The sequence below is a fragment of the Chlamydomonas reinhardtii genome, chromosome 2 (genome assembly GCF_000002595.2).
Source record: "Chlamydomonas reinhardtii strain CC-503 cw92 mt+ chromosome 2, whole genome shotgun sequence".
NCBI classification, from domain to species: domain Eukaryota; kingdom Viridiplantae; phylum Chlorophyta; class Chlorophyceae; order Chlamydomonadales; family Chlamydomonadaceae; genus Chlamydomonas; species Chlamydomonas reinhardtii.
The window spans coordinates 2,391,163-2,415,030 of NC_057005.1; the positions used below are offsets into that span (position 1 = coordinate 2,391,163).

A 23,868-nucleotide genomic window follows, 5' to 3' on the forward strand; every position below is an offset into this window, starting at 1 on the left:
AGTGTTAACCGCGAGTATCGGTCAACTGGGGGGGCTCGAGCGCGTGTCCTACACAAACACAGGTACACACACAGACGCGGCCAGCCTGCCCCTGAAGCCCCCCCCCCATCCCTCTCAATGTGCATTCTGACCAAGCAGGGGTCATGCCCGCCATCCGCACGTTTGTCGAAGGGCCCAGGCCGCCAGGTGGGAACAAGGGAGAAACCTCAAACTGATTACGTTTACAAAATGAGCTTCTGACAGCCGGGCCTGTCAAACGCGGAACCCAATGGGTGCCCGCTTGATTCCGGTCCCGAGGCATCTGCGTAGCAATCAAAGCGCGTGTATTGTTGCCTCATTGCATGTTGAAGTTGGTACCCCGGCGCGCATGTCTGTCATGGCTGCGACGGGGCTCTTGCACTGGCCTTACCTGCCGCACAGCGCCAAAGTCGTTCCCCGGCAGGACAGGCAGTGGACGGGGTTTTCCCCCTTGGGCAGGACCTGCAGGGGCAGTTGGCATAAGCATGGCAACAGCACATGATCACTGGCGGAGGAGGTTGTCGTGCGGCACCCGTAAGTGAGGTGCCAGTGTTGCACCGTGGTGTTGCACGGGTTCAACTTCAGCCGCCAAGACCAGTTGATTCAGCCGCCAAGACCAGTTGATTGCAGGTCATGCCAGCCCCAGCCCGTCCGTGTGAGGCAGCTGCCGCAAGGCCGCACGCGCCAACAGCCGGCTCCAACCAAGCCACTACTCGCACGTGCCCTGACAACACTTGTTACCATGCCACTGGCGGTGACGCCTGCGGCGTGCCTCAACACACGACATCCCTTGGCCCCTAGCTCCCTGCCTCACCTCCTGCCCTCTCTGCCCTCATTCTCCTCCTCGCCTTCCCACGACTCCCATACCTCCCACTGCCCCCCCCCCCCACACACACACACACACAGGAGTCCTCCTTGCAGCGCGACTCTCCTTACGGGATTGATTCAACGTTACCCCCCACCCACCCACCCACCCACCCACCCACCCACCCACCCACCCACCCACCCCACACACACTGCTCCACGCCACGCAGGTGGGGTTGACCCTGCACGCCACGCACCAGCCTGTCAATCCTGTTCACTCGGCCTTTGCCGTCGCAGGTGGGGCAGCAAATCTTGCCGCTGCCTCCGCACAGCGCACACGCGGTCTGCCCCTCCGGGATCTTCCTCGTGCTGTCCCAGCCCGGGATGCCCCTGCTAGTTTGCACGGGGACGCTGCCCCCGGCCTGGCGGTACAGGCGCGCCGTGAGCCACACGGTCGACGACGCCAGGGCCACTGCGCCGCACACCTGCAGCCGGGCGCATGTGTTCGCATATGTCACAACTACAGCGGCGGCAGTATAAATGGTTCCATGATCAGAGTGTGTAGGGTTGGCTTGCGGAGCCACCGCTAGCCGAGGGCGGTAGCGGCGGACTGAGGAGCGCGAGCCCCCGGGCGTGCCCCGAAACCCAGCCGCACCTGTTTCAGGGTGTGCGGGTCGATGCCTGGGCCGATCGCATGGCAAACGATCGCTTTGCCGCATTGCCCGCATGGCGCAGTAGCCTGTAGCAAGTATCTCATGTTGGAGTTCTGCGTGGGCGCGGCATGGAGCACTGGCCGCAGAGCTGAGGGCCGCCGGGTGGCGCTGGCCGCCTGCTGCATCATGTCCTGTATATATAGTACGGTGACACACAACTATGGCGTATGGAAGGGGAAATGTAAATGAAATTGGATGGGCCTGACATCATTGCCACGTCAAGTGTTCGGTCTTTCCTTTTCCCTCTCTTGGAATTGTCACGAAGTCCTTTCCTGAAAAACAGCATTGGAACCCAGCGAGCACAGCGACTGCACGCGAAAGCTCCCTATCGTCATAGCCCAAAACCCTCGTTCCCGCGCGACAGCCTTTTTGTTGCTCTGAGCTCGCGCACGACCAGAAGGGCGCCTTCTTCAGGTCCGGTGACTCAAGCGCCACACGCGGCTGTAACGCCAGCGCGAGCCTCGCCAGAGCCAGCGCGCAGCTGGGGTGACAGTTGGCCCCGGCGTCGCGACTGCTCGACTCCGTCTGCGGTTCCGGAAGAGCTGGCTCCGCCGACTGGGATGGCGGCCGAGTCAGCCTCGCCGCTGCAGTACCAGTCGGGGTTCGGCAATGAGTTCTCATCAGAAGCGCTGCCGGGAGCACTACCGCAGACACAGAACAACCCCAAAACATGCCCTTACGGCTTGTACGGTGAGTGGCGCTGCCGTGCGTGCCCACCCCACGCCAGGTCCCGCCGCCCATCCCTGCATCTTACCTATCCACCCTGAAGCCTGCACGGGACACCCGGGCTATTTGCTATGGTTGTCCGAAGTCCCTGTTCTACCCTGTTGGCCCTTCCCTGCTCGGGGTGGCAGTGCATCGGTATGTGGCCTGCCCTTCGCCCTCCTGACGCAACATCTGCCTCCCCCTTCCCCACTTTGCACCGCAGCTGAGCAGCTGAGCGGCACGCACTTCACCGCGCCACGTGTGCTCAACCGGCGCTCCTGGCTGTACCGCATCCGGCCGTCCGTCACGCACGAGCCCTTCCACCCCATCAACTTCCCAAACGAGACCCTTACTGCCGACTTCACGGGAGGCAAGCGACACAGAGCATGCTGCCACTCACACGCACAATCACACACACATACACACACAAACACAAGCACACATCCGTACGCATGGAGGAGCATTTGCCTGCTTCCAGCGCTACCGTTCGGCGTGTCGACACCCCCTGTGAGGAGTAGGACCGGCCCCAACCTTGACGCACTGCTAACCCTGCACTGCGCCACGCCGCACCACACTGCTCGGCGCTGCAGGCACAGTGACTCCCAACCAGCTGCGCTGGCGGCCCTTTCCCGTGCCCAGCGAGCCCGTGGACTGGGTGCGGGGGCTGTTCACGCTGTGCGGCACCGGCAAGTGAGTCGGCTGGGAGGAGGGCTGTGGAGTCAGGGTGTAGAGTGTCAGGATTGGGGCACGTCCGAGAGTTTTGATGGACAGAGCTACTGTGCACGTGCTCGTTCCTGGCCTGTCGACGTCAGTCTTCTGCAGCCCTCAGCCCCGCCTATTTCACAACTCGCTGCCATGTGGCCTTCGGCTCTCATTGCCTGTCAACCACCTGAATACCCAACCCAACCTAAACTGACCTGACCCCGGTTCACCTCATCTCTGCACACACATGCACACGCATTACACTTTCATCGACATCCTCGCATGCGCGCGCGCGCACACCCATACGCACGCAGGGCCGCCACCAAGGAGGGTTTCGCCATCCACGTTTACACCTGCAATCAATCCATGGACACATCGGCACTCGCCAACGCAGACGGAGACTTCCTCATCGTGCCGCAGCAGGGTGGGGATGGGTGGGGCTGGGTGGGGCTGGAGCCGGGAGGGCGGGCGGGGTGGGGGCGTGTGAGGTTGATGCCGGAAAGCGGGCGGCTGCAGGAGTGCCAAACGCGAGGTCTAAGGGAGGCGGCAACCGGAAGTGCATTCCTTGCATTCACCCACTTCACCTGCATATGCTTTCACTGCCTGTGCGGCTGTGCGTTCTGCCTTCCTGGTTTTCTTTCAAGCGCACGCGGCGCCCCTGGCCCCTAGCCATACCGCCACTGCCACTACCCTACGTGCTAGTTCCACTTGCCCTGAAAAAGACAGTCCTCCCAACATTCAAGGCCCAGACTTTGGGCCACAGCGCCTGGCTTGCGCTGCTTGCTCTCACAGCTCTCATAACCCTCGCCTCTCCCACCTCTGCCCCCATCGTCGGTAACGCTTGATGTTCCGCAAGATGGTCTACCGTCTACCACTTCCTTAACTAGTCATGAATGTAACCCCCACTCCCGCGTCTCCCACCACTCCCCAGGCGCTCTGCGGCTCAAGACGGAGTTGGGGTTGCTGGACGTGGCGCCGGGCGAGATCGCTGTGGTGCCTCGCGGCGTGCGATTCAGTGTGGTGCTGCGGTGCGCGGCGGCGCGGGGTTATGTGCTGGAGGTGGGTGGGTGGGCGCGGAGGGGGGAAGGGGGGGGAGGAGGGGCCATGCGCCCATGCCCAGTGAGCAGGCGTGATTGGCGAGAAGCACGGCCGGGGGGCCGGGGAGGTGGGATGGGTTGCAGGTGTGGGGCATGTCGAAGGGGTCTGCGTGTGCGCACGTGGTCGTGTGTGCCAGTGCGTGTGCGTGTTTCCGCCACTGCCCCCGATCTCAAGTGCAGGTGTCAATTGCGGGCGTCAATCCCTCGGCAACACGATGCCCTGCCTTTGCTGCAGTGACACGCCATGTCCCCTCCCTCCACCCTCACAGACCTTCCAGGGCCATTTCACTCTCCCGGACCTGGGGCCCATCGGTGCGTGTAGCCTCGGCTGCCTTTGCTCGCACGGACACGCCTGCCTGCCTCGTGTTGACGCCTGTGCCGCTCTATGTTTCCTGCTTTCCCTATCCTGACCAGCTATGCCCGCCCGCCCGCGACTCACCGCCCTCCTCTCCCGCTCCCCACCGGGACAGGCTCCAATGGGCTTGCCAGTCCGCGCGACTTCCTTCACCCTGTGGCCTGGTGAGGTGGCAGTGACTGGGTAGGATGCAGCGGCAGCAGCGGCAGCAGCAGCAGCTGTAGCAGCAGGGTGGTGAGTGGAGGGATGACGGGGCTCGGGCCGTTGAGCGACGGGGTGACGAGGCGATGGAGGAGGGGAGATGGTGTTGTAGCCGGTAGCCCTGAGCTCTTCTTGGCACGGCACAGCGCAGCGCAGCGCCGCCCCCTGCTTGACGCCTTCCGGCCATTCCCTGCCCAGGGCATCATCAGGCAGCGCCTGCAGCTTTTCCAACTCCCCAATGGGTTCTGGGTCGGACAGTCCAAACAATGCGGGCTTTGTATCGCCTAACCACCCTGCCTGCCCCTGCTTCCCCCCTGCCTCCCCCTTTCTCGCCTTTCCTGGCCTCCCCGCCTCACCCACGTGCCTCACCCTCCCTGCCTGCCCCCAGGTACGAGGACGTGGAGGGCGTGTCGTACCAGGTACTCCACAAGCTGGAGGGCCACCTCTTCACCGCCCACCAGACCTTTTCCCCCTTCAACGTGGTGGCCTGGCACGGCAACTACGTGCCGTACAAGTACGACCTGGCACGATTCTGCCCCGTGAACGCCGTGGCCTTCGACCACCCGGGTGAGAGAGTGGGGTGAGAGGGAGAGGGGGCTGGATGGGTTTAGCGTTTGTAGTGGCTCGTGTGTGGGATTGGAGGCTGGAGGCTGGGCGTTGAGAGTGCGTCCTGGTGCTGGTGGTTCAGCCGGTGAGGTGCGCGTGGTGCCAATGCAAGCGAGCCGAATGCAGGCGGCCTGCAGTTGTCCGCACCGGCATCAACACGACCGCATCCGCACCTCACCTCAACGCCAAGCCCCGCGCCCCGCGCTCCTCCCGTCCCTCCCCGCCTCCTCAGACCCGTCCATCTTTACGGTGCTCACGGTGCCTGGTCTGGTGCCCGGCTCGCCGCCCACCGCCGACTTTGTCATCTTCCCGCCGCGCTGGCTCGTGGCGGAGCACACCTTCCGGCCGCCCTACTACCACCGCAACACAGCCAGCGAGGTGGGGCTCGGGAGGCCGGGAGCAAGGGCTTGAGGAGGGTAGGGAGGCGGGAAAGGCTGCTGCCGGTCCGCCGACGGCCCTGCCGCGTTGCACCGATAGGGACGCGTGCCTCGCCATACCGCCCTCATCCGCCCCATGCCTGGAGTATCTGCCTTGCCCTCTGCCTGCCTTGCGTTCAGCACCTGCCATCCTCCGATTCTCCAAACCTGCCCAATCCTCCTTCCCCCTCCTGCTCGCGCGCCCCGCCTCCCCGCAACCCATTCCCCCCCCCCCCCCGTCGGTCATCGGTACGCACAACACCACACCTGCTGTCTACCTCGCTACCCTTCTCTGTACCAATCCTTGCAACCCCCCCCCCAGTTTATGGGCCTCATACGCGGGCAGTACGAGGCTAAGCAGGACGGCGGCTTCCTGCCGGGCGGCGCCAGTCTGCACCTGTGCATGACGCCGCACGGACCCGACACAGCCACCTTCGAACGAGCGGCGGGGGAGGGCGCGGCGGCGGCGGCACCAGACGGGCCGGCACACCTGGGACACGACGTGAGTGCATGTGGATGTGTGTGTGGGGGGGGGGAGGGGGGGGGCTTGCGGGGATAGGTAGAGCATGTGCAGCTGTGGGTTGTCGTTGATGCTTGCCTGTTTGATTGGTGGAGTTTGCAGGAAAGACCTAGCACGTTGGGGATGGTGCTCTGAGGGTCCATAAGCACATGCGGCATGCGGCATCCAGGCTTGCTCCCACTCCTTTCCCTGCCCACCCACCAGCCGCGCTTCCAGCACGCTGAGCGCTCGAGCCCCATTCCTGCTGACGGTCTGCCAACGCTCTCTCATTTTCTATCTGCCGCCTCTGCCGCCTCAGACGCTGGCGTTCATGTTTGAGACCACTGCCATACCGCGCATCACGCCGGCCGCGCTGGGCTGCCCCGCAGTGGACCGTGACTACTACAAGTGCTGGGTCGGACTCAAGGTGGGGGTGGGTGGGCATTTCATATGGGTAGGGCGAAGGAAGGGGCGGGGTGGTGGCACGTCGTGATGGGCGTTGGCGTCCTGATGGTGTGCACCTGCTGGTTGCATGCTCGTGCAACTAACTGCATACACGCTCTGCGTCCTGTGCCCCACCACACATCGCACTGCAGAGCCATTTCAGTCCCACAGCGGTGCCGGGCAAGTCCAAGCTGGGGCACGCAGACGGGGGCAGTGGTGTGGCGCCCGGTGCCGGGCCCCATTCCGACGCCAACGGTAACGGCAACGGCAATAGCGCCCTTGGGGCCGAGGCTGGCAAAGACAGCGCCGTGGCGGCGGCCGTGGTGGCGGCGGGGTTGGGGTTGCTGACGCAGGAGCCTGCTGGTGTGCACGTGTAAGGGGGTGGCAAAAATGTGACGAGACAGGTGGCGGTGGCGGGAGCGCATGTAGGAGATGTGAGTGCTTGGGCGTGGCCATGAGGGGGCCCTGGCGCCGCGGGGCAACAGCGGTGCACCATAGGCATGGGTGTAGCCTTTCGACTGAGAGGATTGGCAGCAACACTCGGGCTTGCACACTCATTGCCCCCTGTTGCAACGTCGCAAGCATAACTGTGCTATGCTGTCGTTTCGGTCGGCGGTCAGTACATGGGTGCGTGTACTGGGCGCGGTTGGACAGAGTTGGCAGAGTCCCGTAGTGTGCAACGTATGCCCAGACCCCAACACTCAAACTGCAGGCCCAAGCAAAAAAACTGTGTTCGTTGCATGTACGACAGAGGGTCATGAATTCGTGTGTGCGTAATTCCCATGCAGTTGTTGCAGTCACTGCAGGTTGTCAAGTGCTACGTACAACAGCTGATGCGTTTGTTAATCATAGTTGTGTCGATATAAATGTTGCTCCAGTAGTCCTGGGCGTGTATTGCTGGATGTTGATTTTGCTTTGGGACTTGGTGACTTACGCGCCGTACGTGCTGCACATTCAGCGGCCCTCTGCAGCTCATTCTCTGTCAAGTACCGGTATGCCGCCTTGCGTGCTTAGAGCGCGTGGCCACGACCTCTTGCAGACTGGCGCAAACCGCGCAAGCTACGCGGCGGGAGGAGGAGCTGGAGTGGGTAGCTTTGTAAGGGTCTGCAAGGTCAACAGGGACCACCTCCGGTCCAGAGGGAAACCGCCCTTCTCCCCAGTGGGCTGCCGACCTTCTTCAAGCGTGCATTAAGTCTCCGCAGCAGCGCCGAGGGCAAGGGAGCAGGCGGCGGTGGCAGAGAATGAACGCATGAGAGACAACATGTTACAAGTTTGACCAGCAGTCTTTACTGCTGATGGCCGATGGGAGGCTGTTCGCTTCAAGCAATATTCCCTTTTGAAGTAACTGTCAGTTAATACATAGCCATGACCGTTGACGATCGCATCAACGGCGACGCGGCCGGCCGAGAGGGCCGGGGTAGCACCGGCGGTGGTGCCGCCGCTGCCGCTGCTGCTGCTGCTGCTGCTGCTGCTGCTGCTGCTGCTGCTGCTGCTGCTGCTGCTGCTGCTGCTGCTGCTGCTGCTGCTGCTGCTGCTGCTGCTGCTGCTGCTGCTGATGCTGCTGCTGCTGCTGCTGCTGCTGCTGCTGCTGCTGATGATGATGATGATGATGATGATGATGATGATGATGATGCTGATGATGATGATGATGATGATGATGATGATGATGATGATGATGATGATGCTGCTGATGATGATGATGATGATGATGATGATGATGATGCTGATGATGATGATGATGATGATGATGATGATGCTGATGATGATGCTGCTGCTGCTGCTGCTGCTGCTGCTGCATGCTGCTGCTGCTGCTGCTGCTGCTGCTGCTGCTGCTGCTGCTGCTGCTGCTGCTGCTGCTGCTGCTGCTGCTGCTGCTGCTGCTGCTGCTGCTGCTGCTGCTGATGCTGCTGCTGCTGCTGCTGATGCTGATGCTGCTGCTGCTGCTGCTGCTGCTGCTGCTGCTGCTGCTGCTGCTGCTGCCACAGCCGGCAGCGCAGCACAGGGCGCTGCTGCGGCAGCCCACAGTGGCGGCGGCGACAGCGGTGGCGGTGGCGGCGGCGGACAGGCGGCGGAGGGAACCGCCGCGCTGGCGTCCACTGGCAGCGAGGGCCAAGACATCGGTGCGTCATGCGAGCTCATGTGGTGCAGCCCCGCCCTCGGCCCACCTTGTCTTTTAAGCTCACTAGTAACCCCTTGCAAGCTGGTACGCAAATAAGTTAAAGGACCATGATGACGGCACGCGTTGTAGACTCGCGCGGGGGATTCCTTGGCGTGTTGGACCAGGCGTTGGGCGCGCTGCAGCCGCGGTTAGGGATGCAATGGCGAACTAGGCGAACAAAGGCACGGATGCGTATGATCGAGATGCCTGGCATTGCGTCCGAAGCTGCCTCGCGATTTCCCTTTGCGAATCGCCCACTCCTTCTCGCCCTCATCGCCATTGTTTGAAAATATCCATCTTGATGTCCCAATAATGCATCCACAGGCGCCGGCGGCACACGGGCTGCAGGCTGGAGCCGCAGGAGTGCCGGCAGTGCCCGACCAGGTGGGGCTGGCGGTTGCACGCGATTACTGTACCGGCGGTTACTTGCGAAGGCCCATGACTAGCAGCATTGCGGGCTGGCTAGGGCACGGGTGGGTGGTATCGGAGGAAGGACAGCGTTGAGAGCGGGCAGGCAGCGGCAGGAAGGCAGGCAGGCGGATTTGGCCGTACGCCAGCACAGGGGCGGTGTGTCGGGGAGGCCCGCAGGCTGGGCTGGGGGACGGGGCCTGGGCACGCGGACCGCGCAGCCGGATGGGCCGGTAGCTCCAAGTGTGCTGGCAGCAGCCAGTTGTAGGTGACGCCTGGCTGGCAGTCTAGCTTTGCTCGAGACCTGGCCTTTAACCAGTTCCCTCCCTCGTGTCTCCCATGGGCGCGCAGGCGGCTTTAATTGCTCTGCAAGAGCAAGTGGCGGCATGCCAAGCGCGTGAGGCGGCGCGCAAGGCGCGAATTGCGGCGCGCAAAGCGGAGACTGAGCGGCTGAGGGCCCAGCTTGTGAGTGGCTGTGTGCACGGGGCGGTGTGCATGGCCTGCTACTGGAGATGGGTTTACTTGCGGAAGACTGCCAGTTCGGGTCAATCTGCATGCGACACTTTATTTGTTAATCAGGCGTCAGAGGTGGCTCATCAATTGCACCGCCACGCATTTGTCCACCGCCGCTGACTTGCACCGCCACGCACATGTCCACCGCCGCTGACTTGCGTGTCCCATCATTCCACTGCTGCATGTGGACAGGCGGCCGCAGGGCACGTGGGGGCTGCCGGCCCGTCGGGTGCCGGGGCTGCTGGCCCATCTAGTGCTGCAGCCCCACCTGCTGCTGGTGGTGCTGCTGGTGGTGCTACTGGCACGAAGCGGCAGGCCGACCTAGGGAGCGGCGGGGCCACTACCGCAGAGCCGCCGCAGCAGCGGCGGAAGCTCGGACTATCGGAGGACGAGCAGCCGGCGCAGCAGCCGGCGGCGCCGGAGGCGGCACAGGAGGAGGCGGCGGAGGCGGCGCAGCCGGCGGCACAGGAGGCGACGCAGGAGCAGCCAGCGCAGCAGCTGCCGCTAGCACAGCAAGCACCGGAAGAGCAGGCGGAGGCAGATCAGGCGCAGCAGCTGTAGCAGCACCAGGGGCTAAGCCAACAGGTTGTGTGGGATGCTGCGTGCTAGGTTGATTGCGGCAGGGTTGAGTAGTTGCCGCAGCTGCCGCCGGTTGTTGGGCTGGCGCATACTGCCATAATGTTGCGGGGCATGAGAGTGGCGAAAGGCAATGGGGTTGCGAGACCGTACGTGTTGCACAAGAATGTGATGTGCTGAAGCCATGGCCCAACTAAGCGAGGCCCAGATGCCCAACTAAGCGAGAGCTGCTTACTCTATTGTGCTGCAGTCTGTGTGGCTGCTGGGAGAGTTACAAAAGTACTCAAGAACGTAACTTCAGACTCATGCCGATGACACTGCTGAAACCACATTGAAGACTATGCTGCGACGGTTGAGTGGTACCTGGTGTCGAGGCACAGTAGCAGGAGCGTCAGCTCTATGGGGGCGCCAAGAGGCTCGGGAAGAAGCATCGGTAGCCAATTGATTCATGCATGACTGCTATGACGAAGTTTGGGGGCGGGGTCAGGGGCGGGGTCTTGTCTGCTCCAATCGCGCCAAGGCATGGGGTGGGGGTATTGCATCGTGGGGTGGCCAGCCCACCTTGTCTTTGAAGCTCGCTGGTGCCCCTCTGCAAGCTGCATGTACTATTTAATGAATCGTGACCATGACAGCACGCGCTGTAAACGAGCTGAACTCGCGGGGTGGATTCCTCGGTGTATTGGACCGCGCACTGCAGCCGCGGTTAAGGACGCAACAGCAGCGAGCTAGGCAAACCAAGGCACGAATGCGTATGCTTGAGACGCCTGGGATTGCGTCCGGAGCTGCCTGGCGATTCCTCGGTGCCAATCGCGAATTCCTTTTTGCTCCCAATCGCTTTTGAGTCACAACATACATTGTGAAGTCCCCCATATCGCATCCACACGGCACACGGGCTGCAGGCTGGAGCCGCAGGAGTGCCGGCAGTGCCCGACCAGGTGGGGCTTGCGGTTGCTCGCGGTTACTGTATTGGGGGTGGGGCGGTTACTTGCGCAGGCCCATGACTAGCAGCATTGAGGGCTGGCTGCACGGGTGGGTGGTATCGGCGGAAGGACAGCGTTGAGAGAGGGCAGGCAGCGGTAGGCAGGCAGGCAGGAAGGCAGGCAGGCGGACTTGGCCGTACGCCAGCAGGGTGGCGGTTTGTCGGGGAGGCCCGCAGGGAGGTCCGGGGCTGGGCTGGGGGACGGGGCCTGGGCACGCGGACCGCGCAGCCGGATGGGCCGGTAGCTCCAAGTGTGCTGGCAGCAGCCAGTTGCAGTTGACGCCTGGCTGGCAGTCTAGCTTTGCTCCAGACCTCGCCTTTAACCAGTTCCGTCCCTCGTGTCTCCCATGGGCGCGCAGGCGGCTTTGATTGCTCTGCAAAAGCAAGTGGCGGCATGCCAAGCGCGTGAGGCGGCATACCAAGCGGAGACTGAGCGGCTGAGGGCCCAGCTTGTGAGTGGCTGTGTGCACGGGGCGGTGTGCATGGCCTGCTACTGGAGATGGGTTTACTTGCGGAAGACTGCCAGTTCGGGTCAATCTGCATGCGACATGTTAATCGGGCGTCAGAGGTGGCTCATCAATTGCACCGCCACGCATATGTCCTCCGCCGCTGACTTGCACCGCCACGCACATGTCCACCGCCGCTGACTTGCGTGTCCCATCATTCCACTGCTGCATGTGGACAGGCGGCCGCAGGGCACGTGGGGGCTGCCGGCTCGTTGGGTGCCGGGGCTGCTGGCCCATCTGGTGCTGCTGCCCCACCTGCTGCTGGTGGTGCTGCTGGTGGTGCTACTGGCACGAAGCGGCAGGCCGACCTAGGGAGCGGCGGGGCCACTACCGCAGAGCCGCCGCAGCAGCGGCGGAAGCTCGGACTATCGGAGGACGAGCAGCCGGCGCAGCAGACGGCGGCACAGGAGGCGGCACAGGAGGAGGCGGCGGAGGCGGCGCAGCCGGCGGCACAGGAGGCGACGCAGGAGCAGCCAGCGCAGCAGCTGCCGCTAGCACAGCAGGCACCGGAAGAGCAGGCGGAGGCAGATCAGGCGCAGCAGCTGTAGCAGCACCAGGGGCTAAGCCAACAGGTTGTGTGGGATGCTGCGTGCTAGGTTGATTGCGGCAGGGTTGAGTAGTTGCCGCAGCTGCCGCCGGTTGTTGGGCTGGCGCATACTGCCATAATGTTGCTGGGCATGAGAGTGGCGAAAGGCAATGGGGTTGCGAGACCGTACGTGTTGCACAAGAATGTGATGTGCTGAAGCCATGGCCCAACTAAGCGAGGCCCAGATGCCCAACTAAGCGAGAGCTGCTTACTCTATTGTGCTGCAGTCTGTGTGGCTGCTGGGAGAGTTGCAAAAGTACTCAAGAACGTAACTTCAGACTCATGCCGATGACACTGCTGAAACCACATTGAAGACTATGCTGCGACGGTTGAGTGGTACCTGGTGTCGAGGCACAGTAGCAGGAGCGTCAGCTCTATGGGGGCGCCAAGAGGCTCGGGAAGAAGCATCGGTAGCCAATTGATTCATGCATGACTGCTATGACGAAGTTTGGGGGCGGGGTCAGGGGCGGGGTCTTGTCTGCTCCAATCGCGCCAAGGCATGGGGTGGGGGTATTGCATCGTGGGGTGGCCAGCCCACCTTGTCTTTGAAGCTCGCTGGTGCCCCTCTGCAAGCTGCATGTACTATTTAATGAATCGTGACCATGACAGCACGCGCTGTAAACGAGCTGAACTCGCGGGGTGGATTCCTCGGTGTATTGGACCGCGCACTGCAGCCGCGGTTAAGGACGCAACAGCAGCGAGCTAGGCAAACCAAGGCACGAATGCGTATGCTTGAGACGCCTGGGATTGCGTCCGGAGCTGCCTGGCGATTCCTCGGTGCCAATCGCGAATTCCTTTTTGCTCCCAATCGCTTTTGAGTCACAACATACATTGTGAAGTCCCCCATATCGCATCCACACGGCACACGGGCTGCAGGCTGGAGCCGCAGGAGTGCCGGCAGTGCCCGACCAGGTGGGGCTTGCGGTTGCTCGCGGTTACTGTATTGGGGGTGGGGCGGTTACTTGCGCAGGCCCATGACTAGCAGCATTGAGGGCTGGCTGCACGGGTGGGTGGTATCGGCGGAAGGACAGCGTTGAGAGAGGGCAGGCAGCGGTAGGCAGGCAGGCAGGAAGGCAGGCAGGCGGACTTGGCCGTACGCCAGCAGGGTGGCGGTTTGTCGGGGAGGCCCGCAGGGAGGTCCGGGGCTGGGCTGGGGGACGGGGCCTGGGCACGCGGACCGCGCAGCCGGATGGGCCGGTAGCTCCAAGTGTGCTGGCAGCAGCCAGTTGCAGTTGACGCCTGGCTGGCAGTCTAGCTTTGCTCTGGACCTGGCCTTCATCCAGTTCCCTCACTCGTACCTCCCATGGGCGCGCAGGCGGCTTTAATTGCTCTGCAAAAGCAAGTGGCGGCATGCCAAGCGCGTGAGGCGGCATACCAAGAGCAACTGGCGGCATACCAAGCGCGTGAGGCGGCGGACAAGGCGCGTGAGGCGGCGCGCAAGGTGCGTGAGGTGGCATACCAAGCGGAGAATGAGCGGCTGAGGGCCCAGCTTGTGAGTGGCTGTGTGCACGGGGCGGTGTGCATGGCCTGCTACTGGAGATGGGTTTACTTGCGGAAGACTGCCAGTTCGGGTCAATCTGCATGCGACATGTTAATCGGGCGTCAGAGGTGGCTCATCAATTGCACCGCCACGCATTTGTCCACCGCCGCTGACTTGCACCGCCACGCACATGTCCACCGCCGCTGACTTGCGTGTCCCATCATTCCACTGCTGCATGTGGACAGGCGGCCGCAGGGCACGTGGGGGCTGCCGGCTCGTTGGGTGCCGGGGCTGCTGGCCCATCTGGTGCTGCTGCCCCACCTGCTGCTGCTGGTGCTGCTGGTGCTGGTGCTGGCACGAAGCGGCAGGCCGACCTAGGGAGCGGCGGGGCCACTACCGCAGAGCGGCCGCAGCAGCGGCGGAAACTGGGACAACCGGAGGATGAGCAGCCGGCGCAGCAGCCGGCGGCACAGGAGGCGGCACAGGAGGAGGCGGCGGAGGCGGCGCAGCCGGCGGCACAGGAGGCGACGCAGGAGCAGCCAGCGCAGCAGCTGCCGCTAGCACAGCAGGCGCCGGAAGAGCAGGCGGAGGCAGATCAGGTGCAGCAGCTGTAGCAGCACCAGGGGCTAAGCCAACAGGTTGTGTGGGATGCTGCGTGCTAGGCTGCAGCAGGGTGGGGTAGTTGCCGCAGCTGCCGCCGGTTGTTGGGCTGGCGCATACCGCCGTAATGTTGCTGGGCATGAGAGTGGCGAAAGACAATGGGGTTGCGAGTACCGTACGTGTTGCACAAGAATGTGCTGTGGTGACACCATGGCCCAACTAAGCGAGGCCCAAATGCCCAACTAAGCGAGGCCCAGATGCCCAACTAAGCCAGAGCTGCTTACTCTATTGTGCTGCAGTCTGTGTGGCTGCTGGGAGAGTTGCAAAAGTACTCAAGAACGTAACTTCAGACTCATGCCGATGACACTGCTGAAACCACATTGAAGACTATGCTGCGACGGTTGAGTGGTACCTGGTGTCGAGGCAGTGTAGCAGGAGCGTCAGCTCTATGGGGGCGCCAAGAGGCTCGGGAAGAAGCATTGGTAGCCAGTTGATTTATGCATGACTGCTATGACGAAGTTTGGGGGCGGGTCTTGTCTGCTACCATACTTACCATACTTGGGCATGGTACCACCTTGAAACAAGAGAGTTGCCCGTTCACGATAACGCAGCTGCTGGACGATTTTCGTGCAACAGGGCTCACACATCTCCTGGAGTCGCTGGAAGGTAGTCGTATGTCAATATGTCTCATGAGTGGTGTTGTGCGGGTTGGTGTGGTAGGAGCGCCGGGTTGGTGTGGTGGGAGCGCCGGGACAAGGACTGGATGATTCCAGAGATCGCTCAGAACGTTCCGATTTCTGAAGGGGTATGCACTTTGTTTCCTAACCCGGCCCCCCCCCCCCGGCCCCGGTGGCCTCGCTGGCACAAATGCTGAACCTACCTCCGCCGCTCCGCATTCGACACATGCTGTGCGACGGAGCGAATGGCCGGCAGCTGTGATGGAGCGAGCATTGATGGACAGTGACGCAACGCAATTTGGGGATGCACGTGTGCGCCTACCTCCCCGCTGTCGACTGCGGACACCTGCAGTGCCTGACTACAGTACTTGCTAGACATGCGCTTCTTTCGGGCGCCTTCCGAACTTCCAGACCAGAGACCCATGCAGGACCGAAGCTCTCTAGTTGCGCTCGTGCCTAGCTGCCGCCACCGCCGCCGCTGCCTCCTGGCCTAGCTGTGCCCGCGCCACCTGCAACTCGATGCCGCCACCACCCGACGCCACGCCCACATGCACCACCACCCTCGGCACACGCGCCCGCCCCTTGCCCCGCCCCTTGCCTCGCCCCCTTGCCGCCTCCTCCTCCTCCGCCGCCGCCAGCGCCGCCGCTGCCGGCCCCGCCACCAGCTGCTCCGCAAGCGGCTCCAACAGCTGACGCCGTAGCACGTCAGCGCCCGCCGCCATGCCTCCACCGCCCGCCGCCGCTACCCCTGGCGCTACAGCCACCGCCGCCGCCGCGCCGGCCAGCCATGCTGCGGCCTCGGGGCTGAGGTGAATGCCGGCGACCCCAGCCGGCGCCAGCTGCGTCGCCATGTCTGACACCTGGCGCCTCACCACCTCCACTCGCTCTGCAGCCGTCAGCGGCGCGAAGCGCACCACACGGTCCACGCCCGCCCACAGCTCCGGGAGCAGCTGCCCGTGCTGTCCTCCGCCGCTGCTACTGCCGCTGTTGTTGCCGCTGCTACTGCCGCTGTTGCTGCTGCTGCTGCTGCTGCTGCTACTGCCGCTGTTGCTGCTGCTGCTACTGCCGCTCCAGTAGCCGGCACCGCTACTGCCTGACGCCGCGGAGGAAGGGCCGGCATTGGAGGCGGAGGCCGCCTCTGCTGCCTCTGCGGCACCACCGCCGAGAACTCCCAAACTGCTGCCGCTGTCGTTGGTGTTGCCGCTGGTGGCGCCCGCGGGGCGCCGGGCCGCCGCTGCCACCGCCTGTGCCCCGCTGTGTGCTACTGGCGACCACGCAGCAGCTGGCGGCGGCTGCCCACCGGCCGTGGCGCTGGCGGTGAGCACCACGATGGTGTTGCGCAGGGAGGTGGCGCGGCCCTGCCCGTCCCGTATGACGCCGTCCTGCACGCCGCGCAGCAGCAGCTCCTGGACCTGCGACAAGGAATGCAAGAGGGTTCGTGTGTGTGTGTGTGTGTGTGTGTGTGTGTGTGTGTGTGTGTGTGTGTGTGTGTGTGTGTGTGTGTGTGTGTGTGTGTGCGCGTGCGTGTTAAAGAGCACAAGGAAAACGTTGCGCAAAGACTGTGTATGCGATGCAGCAAAGCGACGGTTTACGGATGTTACCTGAAGTTACCTCGCATACCTGCTGCGGTGAGCCGCCGGTCTTACCAACCGGAAATCGCGCAACCCCCGCTACTCTAACCTCGAGGGGGGATTAGTGTCCACACGCTCTCAAGGGTGCAAACCCATGCATGTGCTCACGGTACCGTGAGGCCCAGGCACTCCTACGATTCCTAGCTCCGCGTCGCTACTCCTGGCCGCTAAGTCCAAGCTCCCGCCCAATCCTCGATGAAATTCTCACCTACGAGCGAATAAGAAAACAACAGAGCACAGGGCGGCAGCAGGGGAGTGTCACGAACAAGAGCGAAGGAACATGTTAGCGCGGCGGCGCGCGACGAGCAAGAGCAAACACGCAGCCCAGTCCCAGCCCAATTAACTATACTAGGGGTTGCGCGATTTGGGAAAGAGACGGACGGTGGGCGACCACGAGCAAGTAAACAGGCGCGGGACGGCATGGGCGCATGCATGACGGCAAATGCAAATGGGGTGTCAGCACCATGGGCTGGCGGGGGAAAACCCCCGCTCCCCACTCCATGTGTGTGTGTGTGTGTGTGCGTGTGTGTGCACGAGGGAGATTGCATCCGAGCAGGTGTGTCCAGTTCAAACGTGTAAACAAGGGGCTTCGGACTGCATTTGCGTAGAGGCCCCGATGACCACCTCTCCCTAGCTACGCCTTCCCCAGTCCAGCCTCCCTCCCTGCAGTCTCCCTCCCAGCACAGCCGCGCCTGCCTGCCCACTCGACCTCCCTCCCCCTCCCCCCCATCCCATAAGTATTATCACTTGCAACTAACGCCTCTACCTGTGCCCCGCTCGTTTGATCTTGGTTTGGTTTAGTTTGAGCTGGAATTGACAACACCCCCCTACCCCCCCCCCACACACACACATACACACACACGCTCCTCCCACCTCGAAATGCGCCCTGTCCACCCCCTGGACCAGCAGCACGCCCGCGGGCCGCCGCCGCAGCGCCTCAGTCAGCAGGCCGCCGGTGCCGAAGCCCACGTAGCCGGGGGCGGCGCCCACCAGGCGACTGACTGCGGTGCGGGAGGCCAGCTCGCCACCATGCAGCACCAGCAGCGCGGCGGGGTCGTGGAAGAGCTCGGTGGCCAGGGCCTGGGGGCGTGGTGGTAGATGTTGCAATAATGATTAGTTAGGGAAGCGGTAGACGGTAGACCAGCGTGTGAACAGCAATCGTTATCGACGATGACGACCAGCTCTCGGCGGGGATTAGGGGGTGGGGTGGGGGGCGTGAACGGGGGTTGGGGGGCGAGGTTGGAGGGGCGTGTGCGCATGTGTGTGGGTGGGGGTTACATTCATGATTAGTTTAGGAAGTGGTAGTGGGGGGTGGGGGGGGGGGCGGGGATAGGGGGCCAGGGGCGGGGCAGTTGTGGGCGTGTGGACTGGGGTTCTGTATGGCACAGTGCCGTGCCAAAATGGGCCAGGCGAGGCGCCCCTGCTGTGTCACATCATCACCTCAGCATCCAAGCAAAACAGCTCTAGAGCACCCGTACTTGAGCCCACGCCCAAACCCACACCCACGCCCACGCCCACGCACCTTGCACAGCGTGGAATTGCCCACGCCCACGCCCACGCCCACGCCCACGCCCGCGCCCACGCCCACGCCCACGCCCACGCCCACGCCCACGCCCACGCCCGCGCCCACGCCCACGCCCACACCCACACCCACGCCCGCGCCCACGCCCACGCACCTTGCACAGCGTGGACTTGCCCACGCCCGGCGGCCCCTCCAACAGGAAGCTCGCCACCGGCCGCTGCTGCTGCCCCCGCCACTTCTGCCACCCCTCCCCGCCCGCTGCCGCCGCCCCTGCTCCCGCCGCCGCCGCTGCGGTGGCCGCGAGACCCAGTCTGTGCAGCTGCACGGCGGTGCACACGGCGCGCACCGCCTCACGCTGCCCCACCACTGCCGCCTCCAGCGCCGCCCGCAGGTGCGACACGGGCGCGCCGCGCTGGTCGCGCAGCACCGCGGCCAACGGCAGCCCGGCGGCGCGCGCCGCCACCTCCAGCACCGCCAGCTCGTCCACCACCAGTGCCTTCGGGTCCACGGTGCCGCTAGCGCCGACTGCCGCTGTTGCGATCAGGTCGTCATCATTTATATCAGCGTCGTCCTCGTCACCGTCGACGTCGTCGTCCGTAAAATCTTCATGGATGTCGTCAAGGGTAAGGTCGTGCGCAACGTGTGTGGGGCCTGCGGCCACGATAGCAGCAGGCGCGCCCGTGTCGGCAGCAGCGGCTGCCGCCGCCCCTGCATGCTGGTGCCCGCCCTTCGCCGCAGCCCCGGCGGATGCAGCAGCACCACCGTTGCTGCTAGTGGCGCCGGGCTCCGTCTGTGCGGCGGCTGGCTGCATCCGGGACCCTTCTGGCTGCTGCTGCTGCCGCTGCTGCAGCTGCCGCAGCGGCAGTAGCACGCTGGTGCCGAGCAGTAGCTTATCGGGAGCTATGTTGAGAAAGCGGGTGGTGCAGTTGGGGCACTGCAGCCGCAGCACGTCTGGAGGATGGGATGGGATGGAATGGGATTGGGGAAGGAAAGCATCGGGTGGGTAAAGCCACACACACCTGTTAGTTGTTGCAATCCGAGCAGCCGGCTGGCACGGTGTTAGCGGCGGGGCATACCGGTAAGCGCCTCAGCCAACCTCCAGCAAGCCCCAGCCTCCGGCTCACCTCGTCCCGCGGTGACGAGCGTGCCACAGTGCGGACAGGCCTTTGGCACCTCCCGCTCCGCCGCCACCGCCTCCCGCTCCGCATCATCAACCGCCGCCGCAGACGCCACCACCCGCGCATACGCCGCCTCCGCCTCAGCCTCCGCTGCCGCCTCCGCCGCTACGCCGCCGCCGCCAGCCGCACCAGACGCCGCCGCCGCCACCACCGGGGCCCCATACCCGAAGATCTCGGCATGGCGCCGCTGCCGTTCCCGTGTCATCTCCACCCAGCCTGCGTACCACCGGTTGCGCAGGTTTATAGCAGGGCGAGGTGCAATGCACCTTATGCAGAAAGCATACAACACAGAGGAAGCAAGCAAACAGAGCACAGAGCTCTCCCTCACACAAACACACGGTATCGTTGCGGTGTATGCCAGCGAATGCGATCGAGGACAGCCCTCAGCCTGCAGCGCCGAAGCACCCCAGGACCACAGGCCACCTCTACGGGCTGGTGGGTCTTGGCTGGAATTGGGATTGAGAAAACTACCGCCAGCCCCGGAGCCCTGTAGAAGCGCAGCCCCGCACGCACCCTCCACGCCGCCCTTGGATCGCTCCGGTGTGGCTCCGAACCACTCCAGCAGCTGCTGCTGCCGCGCCTCCTCCCAGCTCTGCCGCCCCTGAGCCGACACCCAACTGCGCCAGTCGCGCAGCGGCGCGCCGCCTGAAGCGGCGGTCGCAGCGCCGTTGGCGCTAGGGCCCGGCGGCCGCCAAGGAGCATCCGACCGCCTAAGTGACGACGGCACAGCTCCACCCCCACAGCCAGGCGCAGCCGTCGCGCTGCTGCCAGGGCCGTCGCAGCTACCGCAATCCCGCCCCACTCCTGCGGCCGCCGCTCCCGCGCCTTCCCCCCGCCCCGATTGCCCGGCGCAGCCGCTTCCCTCTCCAACGTTACTCCTTGCCGCAGGCCGCTGCTGCTGTTGCGGCTGCGGCTGCGGCTGCGGCAGCGACTCCAGGGGTCGCAGTATGCGGCCTGCGTCGTCTGCCAGCACCCGCCGCAGCTCCGACTCCAGTGCCGTGAAGCCGCTGGTCGGCACCTCCACACCCGCCGCTGCCGCAGACGACGTGCCGCAGGCGTTGGGACTGCTGCCACTGCGGGTGGTACTGTCAGGGCGGGCTGCATTGCTGCTGCTACTGCTACTGCTACTGCTACTGCTACTGCTACTGCTGGTGGTACTGTCAGGGCGGGCTGCGTGCACGCCGCCATCAGGAGCGGCGGTGCCGGCTGTGGGCCCAGCCTGGCGCAGCGCCAGGTGCTGGCGGTGCGGCGGCGCCTGCTGCCCTTCCCTCAGCACCCCGCTGGCGTGTCGGTCGCCCGTCTGCTGGCTTGCTTCAGCGCTCGCCCTCGATGCCTGCCCCTCTCCTGCCACCACCGCCGCCGCCGGCGCCTCCGCCGCCGGCGCCTCCTCGCTGTGGTAATGCAGGTCCGTGGGCTGGCGGCGCCAGCCGCCAGTCACGTAGGAGGACGTGGCCCAGCCCGACATGCCCACCTCCCCAGACCCCCCTGCCTCCGCCGCCTCCGCCTCCGCCGCCTCCGCCGCCCGCCTCAGCACCACGTGCGCCGCCGCCTCGTCCATCAGGTCGATGGCGCTGTCCGGCAGCCGCCTCTCCGTCACGTAGCTGCAGTGTGTGTGTGTGTGTGTGTGTGTGTGTGTGTGTGTTTGTGTGTGTGTGTGTGTGTGTGTGTGTGTGTGTGTGTTGGAGATGGTGCGACGGGGGAAGCCACGTGGAGAAACGTGACGAACGGCAAACGCGCGTGCGCACACAAGCAACCGGCTCCCATGCCTTGCTGTCCCAATCATGGTGCGTTAGGCCGGCTCACCGCTTGGCGCAACCGGCGGCGGCCCGCAGTGCTGCTCGTGTGAAGAGCACTCCGTGATGCTGCTCGTAGCGCGGAGCCAGTCCCTGCAGCCAACCCACCACCTCCGCCTCGCCCGGCTCCTCCACAAGAACGCTCTGCAGGGCAGAGAGGTGGGCAACGCATCGCGATCGGGAACGCGCAAAAGCAAACCGCTTCCAGTACCCAGGCACGCAACCACTTACCGACATGAACAGAAGGCGATATGCTGCCGCTGCGCCGCTGCCACTGCGTGCCCTGCACCGCGCCGCGTGTCCACATATGCGCCAAGGCGTACACCCTCCCTCACGCCCAGAGCATACCGTCACCCACACACATTCATTCACATGGTCGCAAACACACACACACGCATAAAGACGGCATACTCACTCACACACATATACACCAACCTGGAAGCGGCGTGCAAAGGCCGGGTCCGACTCCACGTGTTTGCGGTACTCGTCCAGGGTGGTGGCGCCGATGCAGCGCAGCGTCCCGCGGGCCAGTGCCGGCTTCAGGATGTTTGCAGCATCGAGGCCGCCCTCCGCACCGCCCGCACCCACTGCACAGTTACACACAGACATGAGGCACAAAGGCAGAGCATAGCCGGTTGGCCCTGCGATCTGGGTTCTCCCCTCGCTCTGCGCCCCTCTGTTGACCCGCCCTTCCTGCTCCTGGTCCGCATCGCATGCACTCCGCGCACTAGGGCCATGCTCCCTTCCTACTCCGTTGTCAAGGCATAGGCCACGCTCTCTTCCTCGCCCTATTGCATGGAGTTTGGTTTAGTTTGGGCTGGTATATATCTACAAACCCTCCCCTCCCCTTCGCCTCCTCCCCTCCCCTCCCCTCCTGCCCCTCCACCGCAACCTCACCCAGCATGTGCATCTCGTCCACGAACAAAATGACGTTGCCTCTCGCCGCCGCCACGTCCGCCACCACCGCCTGCAGCCGCTCCTCAAACTCGCCGCGGTAGCTGCTGCCCGCCAGCACAGCCGTCACGTCCAGCGCCACCACCCGCTTGCCAGCCAGCCTGCGGGCGGTTCAAGTGCGTGTGTATGTATGTGTGTGTGTGTGTGCGCGCGTGTGTGTATGTATGTATGTATGTGTGTGTATGTGTGTGTGTGCGTGTGTGTGTGTGTGTGTGTGTGTGTGTGTGTGTGTGTGTGTGTGTGTGTGTGTGTGTGTGTAAGACCACAAGGAAAACGAAGCGGAAAGACAGTGTGTGTTATAGAGTACAAGGAATCCAGAGCACAAAGACCGTGTGTGCATGTGTGTCAACGAAACGGAAATGAGACCCTCCCCTGTGTGTATGTATGTGCGCGGAGGAGGAGGAGGAGCATCCCGACACTCCTCGTCTCACAACTCCTCCTCCTCCGAGGTGTGAGACGAGGATTGAGACGAGGAGTGTCGGGGAAGGCAATGGAGATGCCCGTGGAGATGCAGCAATGCACGTCAGGACTCGGGAATGTCCTGTCATGCACGGCCATGGCAAATGGGCCTTGTGCATCCATGCTCGCTATGCCCACCCAGCCCGCCCTGTCCGCCCAACCCCTCCACCCACCCACCCTGGCGGCGCCGCGGCTGAGGCGATGAGCTGCGCAATGCCCTCCACCAGCGCCGTCTTGCCCACGCCCGGCTCCCCTACCAGCACCGGGTTGTTCTTGGTGCGGCGCAGCAGGATCTGCAGGCCAGGTCAGGAGGTAGGAGTAGACAGTGAAGGCGGGAGCCGGGGGGCTTTCGGGTTGACGACACGCCCACACCTGGCTGAAAGCCGCAAAGCCATGCAACCACGCTGCCAACGGTTTGCGCCATTGCGGTCACAGGTAGCTGAGGTACAGGCAGCCAAGCGGCTAGCAGCGTCTCAGGCTCCACACGACACGTTCCCGCGTCGCGCGCACCTGCAGTGTCCTCGCGATGACGTCCTGCCGCCCAATGACGGGGTCCAGCAGCCCCCTCCGGGCCTCCTCCGTCAGGTCACGACCAAAGCGCTGCAGCGCCGCACCAGGCACACGCCGCCCGGCTGCGCCCGTGGCCGTGGAGCTGTGCGGGACGTACGTGCGTGTGCATCAGTGAGAAAGCGTGCGGGCTCCGCGGGGGGTTACAGTATGTGTGGTGGCAGGTAGCTCCCGCGTCGTTCCTCTTCATTGTCTCCTTCGTTGTCTCCTAAGGTTGTACTCCTTCTACTTTGCAACAGTCTTACTGCCCTCAGCGCCTTGCTACGCCACAGGACGTACCCCCTGCCCAGCGGCGCGTCCGCGTCGCCGGCTGCTCCGGCCGTTGACGCAGCGTCCCCAAAAGCAGCTTCCGGCTGAGGCGCCGCAGCGGCACTGAAGCTCTGGCGGTGCAGTGCTGCATTGGCGCCAAGTCGCGACCGCAGCACCAACAGCAGCCGTGCATCCTGCGTATGAGTTGTCACGCGCAGCGTGTGTGGTGACGAGTGGGCATCCCGTTGGATGGGCACAACCCCACAGCCTGTTTCAAGCCCTCACCTGCACCCGCGTGTGTCCTAGACATGTCACGAGCATTGCAACGCCACCGCGATCCCACGCGCCGGCTGCGCGCGGCTCTAGCCCAAGGAAGGCAAAACCGACGTGTGTGTTTGCGTGGTTGCAGGCTTCAGAACGACTAGCCTACGCAGCTACCTTTGGCGTAAGCGAATCATTTTTGCAACAATCA

General features: G+C 63.9%; 7 protein-coding genes across 8 annotated transcripts; 4 read left to right on the forward strand and 3 right to left on the reverse strand.

The window, feature by feature from the left end:
* Positions 1-209: 209 nt before the first annotated feature.
* CHLRE_02g091193v5 (uncharacterized protein) lies at positions 210-1,682 on the reverse strand. The gene is made up of 4 exons (XM_043059426.1): positions 1,478-1,682; positions 1,080-1,307; positions 410-480; positions 210-301 (listed from the first exon to the last, which is right to left on the reverse strand). The coding sequence occupies exons 1-4, from the start codon at positions 1,577-1,579 to the stop codon at positions 253-255; spliced, it is 450 nt and encodes a 149-aa protein (XP_042927060.1). The 5' UTR covers positions 1,580-1,682; the 3' UTR covers positions 210-252.
* Positions 1,683-1,802: 120 nt separating this feature from the next.
* On the forward strand, positions 1,803-7,672 carry CHLRE_02g091200v5 (uncharacterized protein). The gene is made up of 12 exons (XM_043059427.1): positions 1,803-2,225; positions 2,464-2,610; positions 2,831-2,930; positions 3,257-3,366; positions 3,874-4,001; positions 4,309-4,351; positions 4,510-4,558; positions 4,984-5,162; positions 5,434-5,579; positions 5,940-6,119; positions 6,436-6,543; positions 6,713-7,672. Exons 1-12 carry the CDS (start codon positions 2,096-2,098, stop codon positions 6,935-6,937), a joined length of 1,545 nt encoding a protein of 514 aa, XP_042927061.1. The 5' UTR covers positions 1,803-2,095; the 3' UTR covers positions 6,938-7,672.
* A 14-nt stretch (positions 7,673-7,686) lies between these two features.
* Positions 7,687-8,732, reverse strand: CHLRE_02g091226v5 (uncharacterized protein). Its single transcript, XM_043059428.1, has one exon. The coding sequence runs from the start codon at positions 8,676-8,678 to the stop codon at positions 7,749-7,751; it is 930 nt and encodes a 309-aa protein (XP_042927062.1). The 5' UTR covers positions 8,679-8,732; the 3' UTR covers positions 7,687-7,748.
* A 110-nt stretch (positions 8,733-8,842) lies between these two features.
* On the forward strand, positions 8,843-10,764 carry CHLRE_02g091250v5 (uncharacterized protein). The gene is made up of 4 exons (XM_043059429.1): positions 8,843-8,900; positions 9,043-9,102; positions 9,478-9,591; positions 9,832-10,764. Exons 1-4 carry the CDS (start codon positions 8,874-8,876, stop codon positions 10,198-10,200), a joined length of 570 nt encoding a protein of 189 aa, XP_042927063.1. The 5' UTR covers positions 8,843-8,873; the 3' UTR covers positions 10,201-10,764.
* Positions 10,765-10,812: 48 nt separating this feature from the next.
* CHLRE_02g091300v5 (uncharacterized protein) lies at positions 10,813-12,574 on the forward strand. Its single transcript, XM_043059430.1, has 4 exons — positions 10,813-10,954; positions 11,115-11,150; positions 11,554-11,646; positions 11,880-12,574. Exons 1-4 carry the CDS (start codon positions 10,841-10,843, stop codon positions 12,246-12,248), a joined length of 612 nt encoding a protein of 203 aa, XP_042927064.1. The 5' UTR covers positions 10,813-10,840; the 3' UTR covers positions 12,249-12,574.
* A 48-nt stretch (positions 12,575-12,622) lies between these two features.
* CHLRE_02g091350v5 (uncharacterized protein) lies at positions 12,623-15,204 on the forward strand. Of its 2 annotated transcripts, none has more exons than XM_043059431.1 (4): positions 12,623-13,002; positions 13,163-13,198; positions 13,602-13,778; positions 14,012-15,204. In XM_043059431.1, the coding sequence occupies exons 1-4, from the start codon at positions 12,889-12,891 to the stop codon at positions 14,378-14,380; spliced, it is 696 nt and encodes a 231-aa protein (XP_042927066.1). In that variant the 5' UTR covers positions 12,623-12,888; the 3' UTR covers positions 14,381-15,204. The 2 variants fall into 2 exon arrangements, with proteins under 2 accessions (XP_042927066.1, XP_042927065.1); XM_043059432.1 differs by having other exon boundaries at positions 13,602-13,727.
* A 22-nt stretch (positions 15,205-15,226) lies between these two features.
* CHLRE_02g091400v5 (uncharacterized protein) lies at positions 15,227-23,852 on the reverse strand. The gene is made up of 12 exons (XM_043059433.1): positions 23,682-23,852; positions 23,427-23,590; positions 23,091-23,232; positions 22,758-22,873; positions 22,065-22,222; positions 21,603-21,754; positions 21,178-21,311; positions 19,888-20,975; positions 19,321-19,590; positions 18,351-19,147; positions 17,548-17,754; positions 15,227-16,455 (listed from the first exon to the last, which is right to left on the reverse strand). The coding sequence occupies exons 1-12, from the start codon at positions 23,715-23,717 to the stop codon at positions 15,484-15,486; spliced, it is 4,236 nt and encodes a 1,411-aa protein (XP_042927067.1). The 5' UTR covers positions 23,718-23,852; the 3' UTR covers positions 15,227-15,483.
* Positions 23,853-23,868: the final 16 nt, after the last annotated feature.